Genomic DNA, 18,743 nt, shown 5'->3' with positions numbered 1-18,743 from the left:
AATGTACTTTAGTTGTAAGATGAAGATTCATTTGTTGGAGTGAGCTGCCTCGATTCCAAGAAAGTATTTTAGTCTACCAAGTTCTTTGATGTCAAATTCATTAATAAGACTTTTTCTTAGGCTATCTTTCTCCTTTTCATTATTCCCAGTCAAGATAATATCATCCACATACACTAGCAATATTGTGACTCCCCCTAAGTCTGAATGTTTAAAGAATAGTATATGATCCCCTTGGCTTTGTTTATACCCATTAAGGAGCATAAACTTAGAGAACATTCCAAACTAGGCCCTTGGTGATTGTTTGAGCCCATATAGGGCCTTTTTTAATTTGCACACCTTGTTACCTCCATAATTTTCCTTAAATCCTGTTGGTATTTCCATAAATATTTCTTCTTCCAGATCTCCATGTAGGAATGCGTTTTTACATCCAATTGTTCCAGATGCCAATTGAACTTAGCTGCTATTGAGAATAGAATTCTGACAGTGTTCATCTTGGCTACTAGTGCAAAAGTTTCATGGTAGTCAATGCCATATGTCTGAGTATAACCTTTCGCCACTAGTCTTGCTTTGTATTTTACCAGTGTGCCATCAGTTTTGTATTTCATAGAGAACATCCATTTGCAGCCGACTGATTTTTTTCATGTCGATAGATTGATGATCTTCCATGTCTTGCTCTTCTCTAGGGCCAGCATTTCATCTTTCATAACATTTATCTAATTTATATCAGATAGTATATAAGAAATATCATTAGGAATATGAATATCATCTATTGTAACCATGAAGTTTTTGTGTGGAGGAAAAATTATTGAAGGATATGGAGTTGGTTATAAGATATAAAGGAAGTGAAGAGTTTACCTTACTTTTAGGAGATGGCTCAGATTCTTGGATCTGCTTCGGAGCATATGTTGAACTTGTACGCCTGCAATATACCTTCCCAAATCTAAGGATAGTTTTATCTTCAGCTTCCTCAGTTTGAGTTTCAGGAGGATTGGTTTGATGTGGTGCCGGAAGGTCAAGAGGTGCAAGCATACTTTCATCATCTTCGTTTGTTTCAATATCCCCCTGAAGATGAGGTTTGGTAAAGTAGGAGTTTTGTTCATCAAAAGTGACATCAATGATACAAACATTTTCCTTGTAGGGGGGTGATAACATTTGTACCCTTTTTGGGTGGCAGAGTATCCAATGAAGATACATTTGAGTGCCCTTTGATCTAGTTTTCCTCTGTTTTGGCTGTAGATGTGAACATAGGTAGTGCACCCAAAGATTCTAGGTGTAAGGTTATTATGTGTTTGAAACTCGGGATAAAAGGAGGGCAAAATATCCATTGGAGCTTTCATTCCCAAGGTTTTTGACGGTAGTCAGTTTATGAGGTAGGTGGTAGTTAGGAGAGCTTCTCCCCAGTAAGATTTATGTATAGTATGGTGGAGTAGGAAGGCACAAGTGGAGGCTAGGAGGTGACCATTTTTTCTTTCCGTAACCTCATTTTGTTGTGGGGTGTGAATGCAGGAGGACTCATGGATGATACCTTCACTTTGAAAGTAAGAGTGTAAGGTTTGGTTGAAGTATTCTTTAGCATTATTTGAACGAAATCTCTTTATTTTGATCCCAAATTGATTTTGGATCATTGTGTGAAAAATGAGAAGAATTGTGCTAACATCAGATTTATTTTTGAGGAGATAGATCCAAGAAACCCAAGTGCAGTCATCAATGAAAGATACAAACCAACGAGCCCCCAAGATGTTGGGGATTTTTTAGGGTCCCCATATGTCACTATGAATGAGATAGAAATGAGTATTGCGTCTTTCATTCTTGTTTGAAAAGGAGTTTCTTTTATGTTTGGCTAATTCACAGGTTTCACAATGAAATTTTTTATTTTTCATTTTTCAATTTATGGAAAAGTTTTGGATAAATATGTTTCAAGACTTCAACTGATGGATGTCCTAATCTGAAGTGATTAAGCAAATGGTAGATTTCTTGTCAACTAGGGATAACATAGAATAGCTAGATTTGTTTGGCTCTTCTAGGTTGTACAACCCACCTCTCTCTTTAGCAAGTACAATTGTCTTCCCCGATTCCTGATCCTGAAATAGGCAAAAAGTAGGGTTAAATAAAGCTTGGCATTTATGGTCCCTGGTAAGTTTTTGTATGAATATAAGATTTGTGGATAATTGAGGAACACGAAGCACATTGTTTAGAGTAAGGGAATGGGATAAGGGTATGTCTCCTTGGCCTTCTACTTTGACAAAAGAATCATCAGCATTGACGATTTTCTTGTCCATTGGGCAAGGATCATAATTAATGAAGTGGGTAGTGGAGTTTGTCATGTGATATGTGGCTCCTGAGTCAATGATCAATATTCCTTTAGAATGATTTATATAGGTACTTAATTCGGTGAATATGGGAAACTTACTTGAAAGTGAAAGAGAGGGAGACGCAAGAGATTTTTCAAGGGATACCAGGAGTTGTCTAAGCCTTTCAATGTCTTATTTATTGAAGTTTTGGGATGAGTTTTCTTCAGACAGAAGCCTCTAATTACCCAGATCAGTTTCTAACCAGAATCTAATAGCACTAGCTTAGCGTAGGGAAAGACGCTGAATTACTAGCGGCAACAAGCACCCATAACGTTTAGGCACGGAAGCGGAAGCCTGAAAGAGAGATTTTTTCTTCTCCCCTTTGACCTTAACCGATTTTTTACTTACTTGTATTTTAGAAAGAAAAGTCCAGTGAACAGTCTCTTTTTAGATTCATCACAGTCTCGAGATGAGTGCTCCACTGCTTAACCTGAACTGCCTTCCTGTTGAATCTTTTTTGAATTGTCAATATTTTTGTCAAAGGTTTCATTCACGCCTAATTCATATCGAGTAGACCTTGTTGTTGAGAATTCGAATTCAGTTTCAATTAGACTAGGAGAACATCAAAAGCTAACAGCAGGAGAGCAGGCAGTAGACCTCCCAGATTCCTGCTTGCTTTCAATTAAGGAAAGTCAACAGATCATGGTTTCGAAGGTCATCCATTACGAAAAGACTTTCCTCTGAGTGGATATGTGGAAGTACGCTATGATGATCCAGAGAAACGTGTAGTTTCTGAACCCATTGAGATGACCCAAGAATTTCGCTATTTCGATTCTGCTAGTCCTTGGGAACAGCGTAGCGACGGATAATTCATAATATCACAAGATTATATCAGCAATAAAGGCTGATTATATTAGCAATAAAGGCTAATATTTATAGGGTTTTAATTAGGTCTCAAGTCATGATTGAATCAGGTCTTCTGATTCTGTCTTAAGGGTTGGAAAATCACGTGAGGTCTCGCACGAGTGAGGGCTCTCGAGAATTCCGTCCCACTAGCTTCTCCACAGCGAAATACTGTGTATAGTCGTCCAGGCTTTGTCCCACATCTTCCGTCGACAAGGTTCCGTTCGCAAGGAGCGTCTAAGCGCCGTCTTCAAGTGGCTTCTTCTTGTCTTCTGATGTCCGAGAGAACATCTTCTCCCGTGCAGCTTCTACCTGAGCTCGATTGAGAGATACAGCTAGGGTGGCTGAGAGTTGAGCGACCCTTCTTGCGTCTAGGCTTCGGGTTCGTCTTCCGTTAGGCTCCGGTAAGACCTCTTCCCTCAAGCGGCTTCCAATTTACTCTTTTTTTTCCTCCTTCAGCAATCTTTCTTCCACGGCAATGAAGGCCGTTGGCTCTGATACCATGTTAGAACTAGGAATTTTAGAGGGAAAAGCTTGCCTTTATTCAGTAATATCTTCACTATTTATAGATCTATACAATATATCTTATTGTGGAAACAATAAATTACATAAAATCCCTAATATACTCTTTCCTAAATTAGTTCCTTCATTATGACGTGATCCATGAGAGCTTCCCACGGATTGATCTCTGTGTCCGTCAGATCCTTTGCACTGAAAATGGCTGGATTTCAACAAAAACGTTACACAATTTGCTTCTCCACTCAACTATAATGTAAGTAACTCTGTCACATATATTGGCACTTTTCTCTAGACCTCTTCTAATTATGGGTAATTCATTTATCAGTGCCATACTGAATAAATAAATCTATTATGTCGGATACTAACCCATTTAATGGAAAGTTGCCAACTAAAGCATGATATTAAGATGCTTCTGTGAGCTTTGAAAATTTGAGTTTTTGGGGCCCTAGCCTCTCCGCGTTATATTTGGGGAGAATTTTAATGGATTAAGTTGCAGGAAAATTTTCAGAAGACCGATTAGATAGAGAAAAGACACTAACTAGAGATTTCACCCTCTTAGAAGGACTTTAAAAACTGAGTTCTGGTTTCCTATAGGCACAAGGCGCAAGCCTCTATAGTTAATTACCCCTCCCGACAACGAGAGATAACTTTCGATTAAGGTTCGTCACTAAATAGATACGTAGTATCTAGTGTATAATAGCAGCAAAATTAGATATTGAAAATTAAAAATTTATCTCTGCGCGCTTAAAATGGATGGTGGGAGGAATGATGATGAAACCGATCAAGATCTCATGGTTATGTTATCCCGGGTCATCATGGTCCTAAATCTACTTAGTCAGAGAAAGTAGTCAACCCAACCTTAATGAAGGTCCTTGTCAGCAGCCAGGATTGCTTCATATAAGGGGACCTTGTAGACTTAGGGTAAATGTTTTCCTAAGGAACGAATTCAAGTCAACCTTAGCTAATAAAGGGCTTTGTGCCTTATCGATTATACCATATAATTCATTACTCAATGGTAAATAGCCATTGGGGAACATATAGTCTTTATCCATGACCGTCATACAGTGTAGTTCATTCAACCAAGCCATTAGTTCTTTGAGAATTTATCCCTTCGATTGAGATTTATATTCAACAAGGCCACCATCGAGGTAACGTTTTAGTCATTGAAAATATTTATATTTATAGGTACTTGGAAGCATTTAAAAGGGTAGAGTCTCTTCCGATTGAGATTAACTTTTAAAACGGCCATCATCGAGGATTAAAGTAATTAGTTATTTGAGAACCTGTCAACTTGTTCGTCTGCTAATAGAAAATCGGGTTCTATTATTGATCTCGTGAGTTATCATGCTAACGCTAATAATCGAGAATGTATATTTTTAATGATACATTTCATTTAAAGAGCCTTGAAGTTCTAATGTGAACTTTAAAATTAAATATCCTTGTAAATTTGTTATTAAACGTTCGTTGTTAATCCAAGTTGTGTCAACTCTTGTCCTTTCAAGGAAGAGGATGAAACTTGAATATTTAACCCGCACAACATTTTCGGACCTTGACTTTAAGAGCTCAAAGCAATGGTTGGAGAACATGCGGGAAATTAAAACTTACTGTTAAATTAACGTACACATTTTTCAATACTATGGTACTCTTCTCGAGGCTATAGTGCTCTCTCAGGGCTATCACATTCTTCTTGAGGCTGCTGCATGCTTCTAGAGGAAACATGCATATGTTTAAGAATTTGTATTTTAATGTACGAGGACTTTAAAACAATTTTAAATCTTATCATTTGTGCAAGTAATTGTTGTTAAAATATGCGCAAATTTTCATTTCGTTTGTACAGATATTGTAGATACAGTGGCATGTGTTGAGGGCGAATTAGACTTTAATTGTCATGTATAGGAGAAAATATTGTTTAGTTTATTCTGCATCCTTGAAGTTATCATATCACAACATAGCTCATAGGATATATTTGCTCCATAGACATTAGGAGATCATGCTCTTGTTTGTAAGTGAACTTCATTGTTCGCGACGAATATCTGATTGTCACCTTTAATCTAGTTGTGTGCACTACGAATTTCTTGCTCCTGCAACCCTGCTCATAGGTGAATTGTAGTATTAATTAGAAGTTCTCTGCTATTATTCATAGACATGCTAGTTTATTTGATATGAGCTCCTTGTCCATGCCTGTTGACTAATTATCGTGGGCACTACAAATTTCCTGCTCTTGCTCACATATGAATTATTGTGTGTACTACGAGTCACTTGTTGTTTCTTGTAGGTAGACTGTTGTGCATTGCAAGCTTCATTAATATTGCTTGTAGGCAAGTAGCAAGCATTAGAGTCATTATTATTGCCTGTAGATCCCCTGCCTTTGTTTATAGGGAAGCTGTAATTTGCATCACAAGCTTCATGTTCTCTACCTGCAGGCAGTTGTTCGGCAAATGGGATGAGGCCTTTAAGAGCTGTTGGTTAGGTTTCCACGTGAAGAGGAGATGGGGCTTGCTTGCTCTGCTGGTCTGAAGTTCAGTTGGGGGCTTGGACCGGTGAAGCTGCATAGAGAGCTTGTGAGGTGGCTGTGAAGGAGACGGGGTAGTGTAGGTGGATGTGAACTTTGAAGGCAAAATATTAAGAGGAGTTGAGGAGCTGGTCGCTACCTGCAGGTGGCAGCGGGCTGTAGTCGTTGTAAGGCTTAGGGAGGAGAAGGAAACCAGCTTTAGAGGATCGGAATTGGGATTGGCTTCACGACAAAGGGAAGAAGAGTGAGGAGTGAGTGAGCCGGTTGTTGTGGAGTGGAGATGGAGCGGCTGTAAAGTGGAGTTAGGAGGGGAGGAATGGTGTAGAGCTGCAGGAACGAAGTAAATGGGAGAAGTTGGGGGATTGTGTGAGTGAATAGAGAGGGTGAGGCCTTGGGATAGGTAATAGGATATTTTTTATTTTGTGGTTAATTTTTCCCTGGAGACGGACAGAGGTGGCTAGGGCCAGGAATTTGAACAGATTTTGGCAGAGATAAAGGGATGGGGGTAGGTTAGATAGGATTTAAAATTGATTGATATTTTTTGAATTATATATATATATATATATTATAATTAGCTTAAAAAGAAATAAAGAAATTATATATATTTTAAACAGAAATAAAGAAATGAATGAATCCTTCACACAGTCCCTCGTAATTCGTGCGTCTCGATTTGTGTGTCGTCGCCTCGAGCTCGTACATTTTTTTTTTAGTTTTTGCTCGTGCAAGGACCATGCAATATTATAGTCGTTTATAGGTATTCTCAACGTTCCGGATGCAACGACGAAGTCCATTTTGCGAACGGACGATGTTTGGGCAATGTCGTGCATCATCACATCAGTAGACTGTCAATTTCGACCTCTTTCACTCAATTTAACTACGAGGGTCCCCCTTAGGTAAATTTGATGCTCTGATCGCATTGGCACAATCTGTGTGTCAATCGGATGTCATTTGAGTAGATTTTGCTAGTGTCGCGCTTGCCAACAAATCACGCTCGTCATCATTTCCAACTAGTTATGCATGAACGACTCTTGTTTGGAAAATTTAGTGTCTTGAGGGCGTCTGTGTGATCTTTTTCACAATCGGATAATATTCTGAGCCATTTTGATACCAATTGAGGAGTCTCCAAGCTCGTGATAAGGGACATATCTGTTGTTCAGGCCAAAACAACTTGTATTCCTCACCCTATAAAGGGTAAACATTAAGCCAATACACAATGGAAACTGAAGGAAACTTATACTAATATGCCTTTTGTTAAAACCAAACAATAGAACCCAAATAAAGTAGTGTAGGATAATCAATTTGCATGTCAATGCAATAATATAGAACTTCTTTGATACCTATGTAAGCTTATACAACAACAACAACAACATCAAACCTTTATCCTACTATGTGGAGTTGGCCACATGAATCAATTTTCTCCATTGTGTCCTGTTAAGAGTCAAATTCTCACTTAAATCTAATAAAAAATGTAATTTCTAATATTTTCTAACCGACTCTCTTAAGGGCTACCTCTACTTTTCTTAACATAGGATAAATCTAATACATCTACTCTCCTAATCAGGTCATCCGAAGGTTGACATTTTATGTGATCAAACCATCTAAGGCAACTCTCTCTAATCTTATCCACCATGGGAGCTACTCCAACCTTTTCATGTATATGCTTGTTTCACATACTATCTCGAGGAGTGAAACCACTCATCCACTTGAGCATCCTTATATTTGTAACCTTTAACTTAATTTTATGCTTCTCTTTTAATGGCCAACATTCTGCGCCATAAAATATCGTATGTCTCACCACTATCTTATAGAATTTTCCCATTAATTTGAGGGATCCTTTTCTATCACACAACATGCCGGATGCATTCCTCCACTTCAGCCATCCAACTTGAATTATACTAATAATATCCCATCTATTTCATCATCACCTTGAATAATAGATCTAAAATATCTAAAACAATAACTCTTATTAATGCCTTGCTCACCCAAAATCACAATCACTGGCTAAATCTATTATTACTAAAATTATATTGAATGTATTTGATTTTAGATCTACTCAAACAAAAACCTTTAGACTCTAAGGTTGACCTCCATAATTCAAGTTTATCTTAAACTCTCTCTAGTCATATCAACAAGAAGAATATCATTATCAAAAAGCATACACCAGGGTACATTTTCTTGCAAATGTCTAGAAAGAACATCCAAGACTAAAGAAAAAAGATATGGGCTTAAAGCTGATCATTGATGTAATCCAATGGAAATAGGAAAATATTTGGTAAAACCACCTTGCATTCAAACACAAGTAATAGCTCATGCATACATATCCTTAATGATTTGAATATAAGAATTATTAATCCTTTTTCTTTTCTTGAACACTTCTCTTGCAACTTTATCATATGCTTTCTCTAAATCAATAAATATCATATGTAGATCCTCCTTATTCTCTCTATACTTCTCCATCAAACCTCTCAACAAATATATAGCTTCCATAGTAGACCTACCTGGCATGAATCAAAATTGATTTTGAGAAGCATTAATATCACGTCATAACTTATGCTCAATAAATCTCCCCAAAGCTTTAAAGTATGACACATTAACTTAATTCCTCTATAATTCACACGCTCATGTCCATCACCTTTATTCTTAAAATAGGAATCAACACACTCCCCAACTCATCTGACATATTTTTAGTCTTAAAAATAATATTAAAAAATTTTATAAGACAAGAAATTCCATCATCTGCTAAGCATATCAACACCTCTTTTGGAATATCCTCAGATCCACCAGCTTTTCCACACTTTATTTTCTTTAAAGCCTTTTTAACTTCGATTTTAGTAATACGCCGATAAAAACAAAAATTTCTATTTTTATTTAGGGTGCTAGGTCACTAAATTCAATTGTATTCTCACAATCTTCATAGAAAAACTGATCAAAATATATCATCCATCTTTATTAAATATCCTCTAATAAAATCATTTTTTGATCTTTATCTTTAATGCACTTTAATTGGATTAAATCCTTATTTCTCATACCTCTTTGCTTAGCCAACTTATATATTTCACCCTCCTTAGTATCAAATATATTAAATAAATTATTAAAAGATAAATTTTTTGCAACGCATATTGCTTTCTTAGACTATACGGGCCTCTCAGAATTTTTCCCAATTTTTTGAGCTTTTATATCTAAATTTTTTTTTATAAAAAGCTTCTTATTTTTTTATCTTTTCTTTAATATTTTGATTTCACAACCAACTATTTTTACTATGAAAAAATTTTCCTTTTGATCTTCAACCAAATCTTTTACAACATTCTTAATATCACTAACTACTTTTTCCCACATAATATTAGCTTCCTTATGCACAATCAAATCTCAAAATCTTGAATCTAACTCTCAAAAATATTTTTTTAGTGTTCTTTAAATGCCCTAATATAATCTTAGGATAATACGTTATTTTATTTCATATTCCATCTCTTAATCTCAAAGTTCAAAACTATTAAGCAATGTTGAATACATATTTCACTCAAAATGACTTTATAATATTTGTAATCTAAATGATCTATTTTTTTCAAAAAAAATAATCAATTTGGGTTTTCTTATATCCATTCTTATAAGTGAAGAGATGCTTCTCTCATTTCTTAAATTAAGGCATTAGCAATTACAAAATAAAAAACTAGAGCAAAATATAATATAGTGCTACCACCTGTGGGCTCCGAAAATTCGGCCCCGGCCTCCACCTGACTGATTGCTTTCTTTGACGAGGGAGTTTTAACGGATAAGTTCCGGGGTAAATTTTGGGAAGGCAAATGGGTTTGTAGATAAGACACTACCCAGAGATTTCGCCCCCATTTTGCGAGGACTTTATGATTTGAGTTCTAGTTTCCTATAGGCGCAAGCCCCTATAGTTAATTACCCCTCCCGATCACGAGAGAGAACTTTCGATTAAGGCTAGTCGTCAATCAGATACGTAGAGATATGTGGTATCTAGCTATAGTAGCAGTATGGGTTGGGTATTTCAAAAAGTTTGAATGTTTGGAAATTTGGGTAGAGATATTTGAGAAGTTTGATATTTAAAGTAAAAATTTAACCATCTTGCACTTAAAGCGAATGGTGGGGGAATAGATGATAGACCCGATCAAGATCCCATGATTCCGTCGTCCCTGACCATCGCGGTCCCTGATCTACTTAGTCAGAGGAGGCAGTCAACCCAACCTGACAGAAGGATCATTGTCGGCAGCCATGGGTTTCTTCGTCCAAAGGTACCTTGTAGACCTAGGGTGAATATTTGCCTAAGGGGGCAAAATTTGAATCCACCTTAGCTAATAGAGGGCTTTGTGCCCTATTGATTATATCCTATTGATTCATATCTCAAGGATTTGATGCCACTAAGGAGCGTATCGGCTCTGGCCATAACCGGTATTTCGTGGTGCCATTTGGCGGCAAAACCACTAGGTTCAGAGGGCCACGGGTCATAACCGTTTATCCTGCAGTGCCATTTGGCGACAAAACCGCTGGTCAGAGGACACATACCACGTCCTTATTGACAAGAGATTGTTTGAGAATGGATCCTAGTGATATTTTTGACTAGGTATTTGACTCTATGTGAGCTAAAGTTATATTTAAATTTGTCCACCTCGGCAAACTGTTATGGATGATGGATGAACTTTGCTTTAAGTGTTCAATGGTTTGATTTTCAATTTTAAATATCTTGAAATTGAAATGACATTGGAATTTTGGATTTTGATGGACATTTAAAGTATTTGGAATGGATCTTTCCGGTTGAAATTTTTGTTCAACGCGGCCATCAGGGATGTTTGGTTATTTCTCATTATTGATTGAATCTTATCAACTCTGTCGAGTTATCGACAGAGGATCAGATTTTTTAGGCTTTATGGCCTTGAGAATGAATTTCTTTTGTTATAGACCTTGAAGGCCTAATATGAATGTATAAGATAAATATTCCGGTCGACTTCGTCATCGCATATCTATCCAATGATTCGAACCCTGTGCTTTTGTTAATGAATTCTCATTGTTATAGGCCTTGAAAGCCTAATATGAATGTAGTAAAATAAATATACCGGTCGTCGCGACCGTATATTTGTTTATTGGCTCGAACCTTGTTGACTCTTATTGATCCATATAGAAGGATCGGGTTCAAACTTGAATTCACTTATCGACCCGCGCAGCATCCCTAGACATCACATCTATATTCAAAACACGCTCGTCGGGGCTCATGCAGGTGTTTGAGGGGCATTTTATAGTTGTTTGTTGAATCTTGTCGACTCCCATTACTTAGGAGGATCGAGTTCGAATTTATTAACCCATGCAGCATTCATAGACATCACGTGTGTACCAATAACACGCTCGTCGAGGCTCAAGCGGGTTTAGTGATTGCATACCCCCTCCTTTTTTGTGTACCTATGTGTATACAAATTACGGTTCATGTGCGGGAGGTATTTATTTCAGACTTTGTTGGCGCCTTCTGTCCGCTTGTACGAGAGTTGCAAATCCGGTGGCGTCGTACTACGGGTCTTCTATAACAGCTTGTAGGAGATTGCATTTGTCATAGTTCCTTTGTATTTGCTCGCAGGTGATATGTAGTGCATGTAGCAGATTTCCTACAGCGGTCCATGGGAGCTCACTTTTTGCCATATGTCATGTGTCTTTACTCGTGGGAGGACACCGTACGTACTTAATGTTGGGTGGCATTTGAATGCAAGGGTGTTGTATCATCTGCCACTTATTGCTGATCCTCATCTGTAATTCATAGCTCTCAATATTCTTCATCCATATGTCACTCAACATCTGCTGTGGAAATGCCACCACAACTAGTGTGCATTTTGTACACTCTATATGCCCTTTCATTATTATTTATATGTGGCTTATTGTATGCATCATGGTTCTCTCACCCTTGAAAATGGCTTCAGAATGCTCCCAATGATTATTGCCCCTTCAATACCTTCCTCCCATTTAGCATGAATGTTTTGAACATTTGTAGGAAATTCCTTTCTATTGATCATAGGTATATTGCCACATGTCTTACAATTCTCATTGAATGTTTCTTAAGGATGAATTAGATCCAATGCTATGAGTCATTTGGTATGGTCTAAAAGCTCAAACTATGGCTTTATAATCAAATCATTAGCCCTTATGCTCTTCTTGTTCTTTGCTTATAAGAACATCAATATATTTGTTCCAATCATCATACATCTCCCATAAATATGAATGGGATAAAGGTTGCTCGTCGATCACCACTGTTGACATAAGAATTTGCAATGTCCGTCAGGGGATTTAGTTCATGGATGAGTTGAGAATCTCGTGGCATTTTTTTGCAACCAACATGTTCTGTTTGCACCATTTGTTCGCTCCCTATTAATTGTTATTCATGATTGAGGAGTTTCATATCATCACTTGAAGAGAGCCTTGGATCGTTGCTTGTTCGTTTGCATATATTGAGAATTTGTTTTCAATCGCTTGCTTGTATGATGATATCGATCACAAATTTATTATTGCATGTATCACATGTCTTTGCTTGTATGATTAATGTTGTTGCTTTGCAAAGTTACATGTCATTCATCATGATCTGAAAGCCCCATATCATGGCTTTGTGATCAAGCCACATCTCCCAAAATGTATTTGCAAATTCTTTGTCTTGGAAGATGATTCAATGAGTATGACAAGTTTGATATATTCATTCATTTGCATCCCAATTGAGATGATCGTTACAAGCTAATTGTTCAAAAATTCCATGCCAAGGTTTGTAACTAACTCATACATGAGTCCCCTTCTTATTTATTTGTCTTTGATTGAGTCATCTTTATGATTCACGAGTCTCATTTTAAAAAATTAGGTTTTAATTAAAGTTTAAGTCCAATATCATTTGTTCAATATTCACTTGTTAAAAATATGTCCCATGATGTCCAAAAACTGATTCAAGTCCTTTGTTGTGTTCAAGCCCTCTATGGTCCAAGTCAAGTTCATGAAGTCCCCTCTTAATGTTCAAATAGGTCTCCTTCTTTTATTTAAATCAATGCTTGCATTTGAATCCATTTCATGTTCAAATTCATTTCATTTAAGCTCAAGTATTTTTATAAATCATTTTTGTGTCCAAATATAGTCTTGTGTTCATCCAAAATTTCGGCAGCCTCCCGGCGTCTCTCCCATTTAGGGGAAACTATAGAAAACTGGGCCTCCCGCCACGCTAGAGAAAAGCGTGCACGGTTAGTGTCATAGGACACCGCGACCATAATTTTCGTCCCCCCCACCACGCCAGAGAAAGGCGTGCATGGGTCTTTATGCACTAGTTTAAAGTAAGCAATTTACATTTGACCCCGCCTCGCCATAGGCATCGCACCCGGATTCCCTTCTCACCACGCTAGAGAAAGCATCATGAGTTAGTTTTTCCAGTGCGTTGCTAACACCAAAATGGGGTTTAGGAGATTGCCCGCCCTGTCGCAAGCATCACAACGAATTCCCTCCTACCACGCTAGAGAAAAGCGTGCGTAGGCGGTTGTTCGTCGTGTTACAAGCGCCAAAGTGGGTTTTCCAAGTTTATAGAGCATTATACCTTCGCAATGTTGATGACGACAGTGTTGGCACATAGATCGAGGCAACACATTTTTTTTATCTCCATATATATATATATTATATATATATATATATATATATAATATATATATATAATCATTATATTGATAATGATAATATTATAATTTAATAAAATTATTAGTAGTAATATTATTGTTAACAATAATATTTAATACTAATAAATAATTAATGTTAATATTACAACAACAACAATAATATAATAATAATAATATTTATAATAATAGTAATTAATACAGTTAATAACTAAAAAAAAGTTTACCTAACTAACTATAGGAGGTCGAGTGTTGCAGGTTGATAGGTTTGCTAGGTGTCGTCGGGTTGGCTCAAGCGACGGGTTATAGAAGGTCCTCAGCCCTGATTCGACAGAGGGGGAGATCGGGCAGAGCTCTCGGCTGAGCTGGGATTCGGGTATGGGTATAGGAAGCGGTCAGCTATTGGAGGTTTCTTGCGCTATGTGTAGGGAGGAGTTCAGTTGGTAAGAGGAGCTCGACAGGAGTCTGGGGCGGCTTCGAGTAGGGGAGATCGGGGTTGGATCAGGAGGAAGAAGCAGAGGAAACTGTCGGCCCTGGATTGAGGCTTCGATGAGTTTGAATGACTAGGTATGTCTCTCTCTCTCTCTCTGCTTGCATCTTGGAGAGGGGTTCGACTAAGTTTTAAACGGCTGAGGATCGTGGAAGGAAGAAAGTTATCTTCACAGGCAGCGATTCCCGTCATTGCTTCCGATTAACGTGTCGTAACTTCCGAACTTACAGGAGGAGAATGTCGTCGAAGTTGAAGGAGGAGGTGTCAGAATGGGTTGTGATGAGTTCGGGTGGAGTAAGAGGAAGAGGCAGGGAGGTGGGGCTCGGAAGGCTTTGGCCTTGGCTTTGTCGGTCGGAGGCGTTGGGCAAATTGAAGGCATGCGGTGTTTTTGAGCGTGAGGTTTGCGGGAGAAAGGATAAGCGAAGGTTTAAAAGCTTCGTTCGTTGTTGTATTTAACAACCCGAAGAGCCGAGTTGAGGCAGAGCACGCATGATACGACATTTTTTGGCGCCGTTTGCAGAGATATGGGCGACTGCTTCCACAGGAATTGGGCAGGATTTGCGGCAGAGCACCACCTAAGGTAATGACTTTTAGCATTTTTTATTTCTATTTGGCTCTCTTTTTTTTATTAGCAGTTGAGGTCAACACCACCTTTATTAGTCTCTCCAAACTCATAGCGGCCATGAATACTTTTAAAATTTTCAACAACTCTGCCAGCATGTTCATTTAAATCTCCCCTAATAAAATTTTTCTTCAGAAGATATCTTTTATATTAAAATTACGAAGTCATTTCAAAATTTTAATTTGAACATATATCCAAACCTACTTCATGAGCATAACCACTTATAATATTAATATTTTTAGCATCAACAACAATATTTAAAGCTATAATTTTACACCAATTCTATTAATTTATACAATATTATCCTCAAACTCTTATTTATAATCACACCTATACTATTTTTAATACGACTCCTACCTGAACACTATAGTTTAAATCATAAACTATCAATCTCCTTAGAATTCTCTCCAATCCATTTAGTTTTCTAAATGTACAACAACAACAACAACAACAACATCTAGCCTTTATCCCACTACGTGGGGTCAGCATTTAGTTTTCTAAATGTATAGAATATTTATCTTCCTATAAATTATAATACCCATATAAGCATGTAGTTGTAAAATTCATTTCAATGCAACTTTTACATACATGAGGATATTTTAGCTGCCTCATAAGCTATAAATAGTTGGTTGGGTTTGCAATGTAAATAATCTAGAAACAGAGCTGTTGATGCCCCTGTAGCCAAGTGAATAAGATGTTACTTGGAGACAGCACAAGTGAAGGTCATAGAGTATATATCGCAATCATATCTAAATGTTGTAGGTCCAATCCAAGTAATAAATACTTTAATGTGTTAGCTAGCAATTCAAAACATCAAACATTCTCTCCAACCCATTTAGTTTCCTGAATGTATAGAATATTTATCTTTCTATAAATCATGCAACTTTTACAGACATGAGGATATTCTAGCAGCCTCATAAGCTATAAATAGTTGGTTGGGTTTGCAATGTAAAAAATCTGGATCCACAGCTGATGATTAATATGTTACTTGAAGACAGAATAAGTAAAGGTCATAGAGGGTAGATTGCAATCATATCTAAACGTTTTAGGTCCAGGTCCAAGTAATAACTACTTTAATGTGTTAGCTAGCAGTTCTAAACATCAAACCTATATCTCATCATATTTATCTTTCACAAGATAATACTGGTTGTTGTTATGATTAGGTGAGCCTTTTTCTTGGTCATTGCTGGCAATCCAAATGCGAATGTGCGTCATATTTAACTAAATGACATTACTTAGTCCACAAGGCTCCAATCAAACCTACCCTTAGCAATTTGAGCTCCTAAACTCGAGCAAGAATATCACAATGGTAGCAAATCAACATTATTAACCATGCCTGCAATAAGAGAGTCACACCTAGACGATATATTAAAACCAATAAAGTTAAATATAGATAAAGTAGCCTTAGATTTAAAGCAAACAAAGCATTAAATAGTTCTCGAGCAAAAACACTAGTAAAGTGCATACAACGTGCATGAAACTCCCATTAATATAAAATAAAAGGTGGTTGATGACAGTCTTATCATTGCATTGCAGAGAGATCATTTGTAGGACTAAAACCAGTGAACCTCATATTACAATAAAGGCAACCCAACAATGCAAGTGAATTATATTATTTTTCTATGAGCATGGAACTTGTCATTGCCATGGTATTCATTGAACATAGATATTCATGGATTACATGCAATTTTGTTTTGAAACCAATCGAGCAACTTAATGGACACAGTTTCACATAGGATTACATTCCAGAACTAAAACAGCTTAAAAATTACCTTCTTGTGGAGAGCTTCACGAGCACCCCCGGGATACAGTAGGACAAATGATTTCCTTGAAAGAAGCTTGTACAAAGTAGTTCCAGAGACTGGCACTACACCCATAGTTCTCATACCATCATATGTTGATGAATCTAACATTAACATTTCCGAATCTCTATTAAACAAAAAGGGATGACCTACTGCACGAAGATGTATATTCTTTTCATTTAAGAACCTGATGACGAGTGGGCCAGCTTCAAAACCCATAAGCATGTGGTATCCAACAAGAAGAACTGGCCCCTCTGAAGGAATCCCTGCAAGACCCTTTACTATTTGTCCACTTTCTAAAGTTGACAGCATCACTGGACTGGCAGCTATGTTAATCCATCTAAATAAAACAGAGATATGTTAGATTTTTATCCGTTACATGTCACACGCTATCATCAACCAAAAAAAAATGCTGAAGCTGTACGTACATTTCTGACATAAACATGAAACTTTAACAGATACCAGTTTTGTCTCACCTGTATTGTTCACTTATCTTCTGGAACTCATAAGGCGTTGGTGGAAGGTAATCTGAGACATAATCTTTATAGCTTGATCGACGATAATAGCAAGAACCCTTCATAACATTTACTATATCGAAACTTTCTTCCTGAATCAGTTTACACCCATGAATTGATTATGGAAGACACAAGCAAAAGAATTTTCAAAGTATAAAAATTAAGAATTAAATTAATGCATATCATGTCTAAGAGGAAAAAAATATTAGATAAAAAAAATTAAGAGAGCCCCAAGCTGATAAAAAAAAAAAAGTTCAGAAAAAAGGACTTCCACAAGAGTGGCACCTTATTTATAGGATCTACGAGATTACATAGAACTGTTGGTTAATAAAAAGGCCTCACATGTGACAGAAATCTCATAAACATTAATTGTTAAAATTGACCGGAAAATTTCGCCTATGACATACTTATCATTTAAAAAAAAGTATATATGGTATGACAGGAGATGAGGTCTCCAGGGTTTTATTGAATGGAGGGATCTAACACTCTTGATGAGGTGAATGAATGTGTTAATAGAGGGGAAGGCCTTCGTAGTGGTGGCGTTGAATTGATGTAAAGAGGAGGGCAATTTAGAAGAGGCTGAGAGATGGTTAGATCTCCCTTGGGTGTAGTGTTTGGAAAGGGTGGTTTAGTGGTTAGGGTGAAGGAGAGTAGTTGATTTTCCTAGGTTTGTGGGTTTTTGTGGAGAGTGAAAAAGTGGCATGGCCTTTGGGATGGAGTGTCTCAGAGATAATGCAGATGTAAAGATAAGATCTGGCGTTTGGTGGATGGAGGTAAGGGGAAATGAGAGTAATTGAGATTGGTTGATGAAGCTAGAGTTTGATATTGCTTCAAAATCAAGAGGTGGAGTTGTGAGGATTGGATTATGGAGATGAAGTAGATGTGAGTGCTGATAAATTTTGGGATGTGAAGGATGTCATATTAGATAAAATTAAAAAAGATACATAAAAAAGCACAAAGCTAAAATCTCATTAAAGATTTGAGATCGGATGAATCCCACAAAGCAAACACCGTTTAATCACGCCTCCAAGTAAAATCTTTGAAGATCCCTTCCTGTTAGTTTATACTCATCATCAAATACAACATATTTAAACCCATAAAAGAAGGGGGCTGGTCTGGCAGCTTGGAGGAGTGTAGAGGATGACTCCTTAATTCCAGGAACATGCGTCATTGTTTTGGGTAGGCAATGGGTTGATAGTTGTAGCTCTTTAAATCATGAAATGTCTCTTGATCAGTGAAAATGCATTACACATGTGTAGCTTCACTTGGAACAACTCGTGGCTTGATTTCCTTCATTTGGAACAGACAACCTCCTTGACTGGGATACAAAAAAATTTAATACATCCTAGCTCTTGATAAAATTATAAAAAATAATAACAAATTAACAAAATGAAATCCCTAAATGCCACTTAAGTTCATAAATTACAACCATAATAAGAACTTACAACAATGACA

The 18,743-nt window shown here is 37.1% G+C and overlaps 1 protein-coding gene across 4 annotated transcripts in view; it reads right to left on the bottom strand.

The window, feature by feature from the left end:
• The window catches only part of LOC110092129 (acyltransferase-like protein At3g26840, chloroplastic), a 49,482-nt gene that overhangs the window by 6,135 nt on the left and 24,604 nt on the right, over nt 1-18,743 (bottom strand). For all 4 annotated transcript variants that reach the window (XR_003701060.1, XR_003701059.1, XM_028695663.1 and 1 more), the window contains exons 9-10: nt 17,250-17,380; nt 16,744-17,113 (exon numbers count right to left, since the gene is read on the bottom strand). Coding sequence is in view for 2 of the 4 variants with exons in the window: in XM_028695663.1 (XP_028551496.1) it covers nt 16,744-17,113; nt 17,250-17,380 (501 nt within the window). In the remaining 2 variants the exon portion in view is untranslated. The remainder of the gene's footprint in view (nt 1-16,743; nt 17,114-17,249; nt 17,381-18,743) is intronic.

This window comes from Dendrobium catenatum, unplaced genomic scaffold, assembly GCF_001605985.2.
Source record: "Dendrobium catenatum unplaced genomic scaffold, ASM160598v2 fragScaff_scaffold_665, whole genome shotgun sequence".
Taxonomy (NCBI): domain Eukaryota; kingdom Viridiplantae; phylum Streptophyta; class Magnoliopsida; order Asparagales; family Orchidaceae; genus Dendrobium; species Dendrobium catenatum.
The sequence above is the reverse complement of the archived record's forward strand: the minus strand, read 5'-3'. Positions and strand labels throughout refer to the sequence as shown.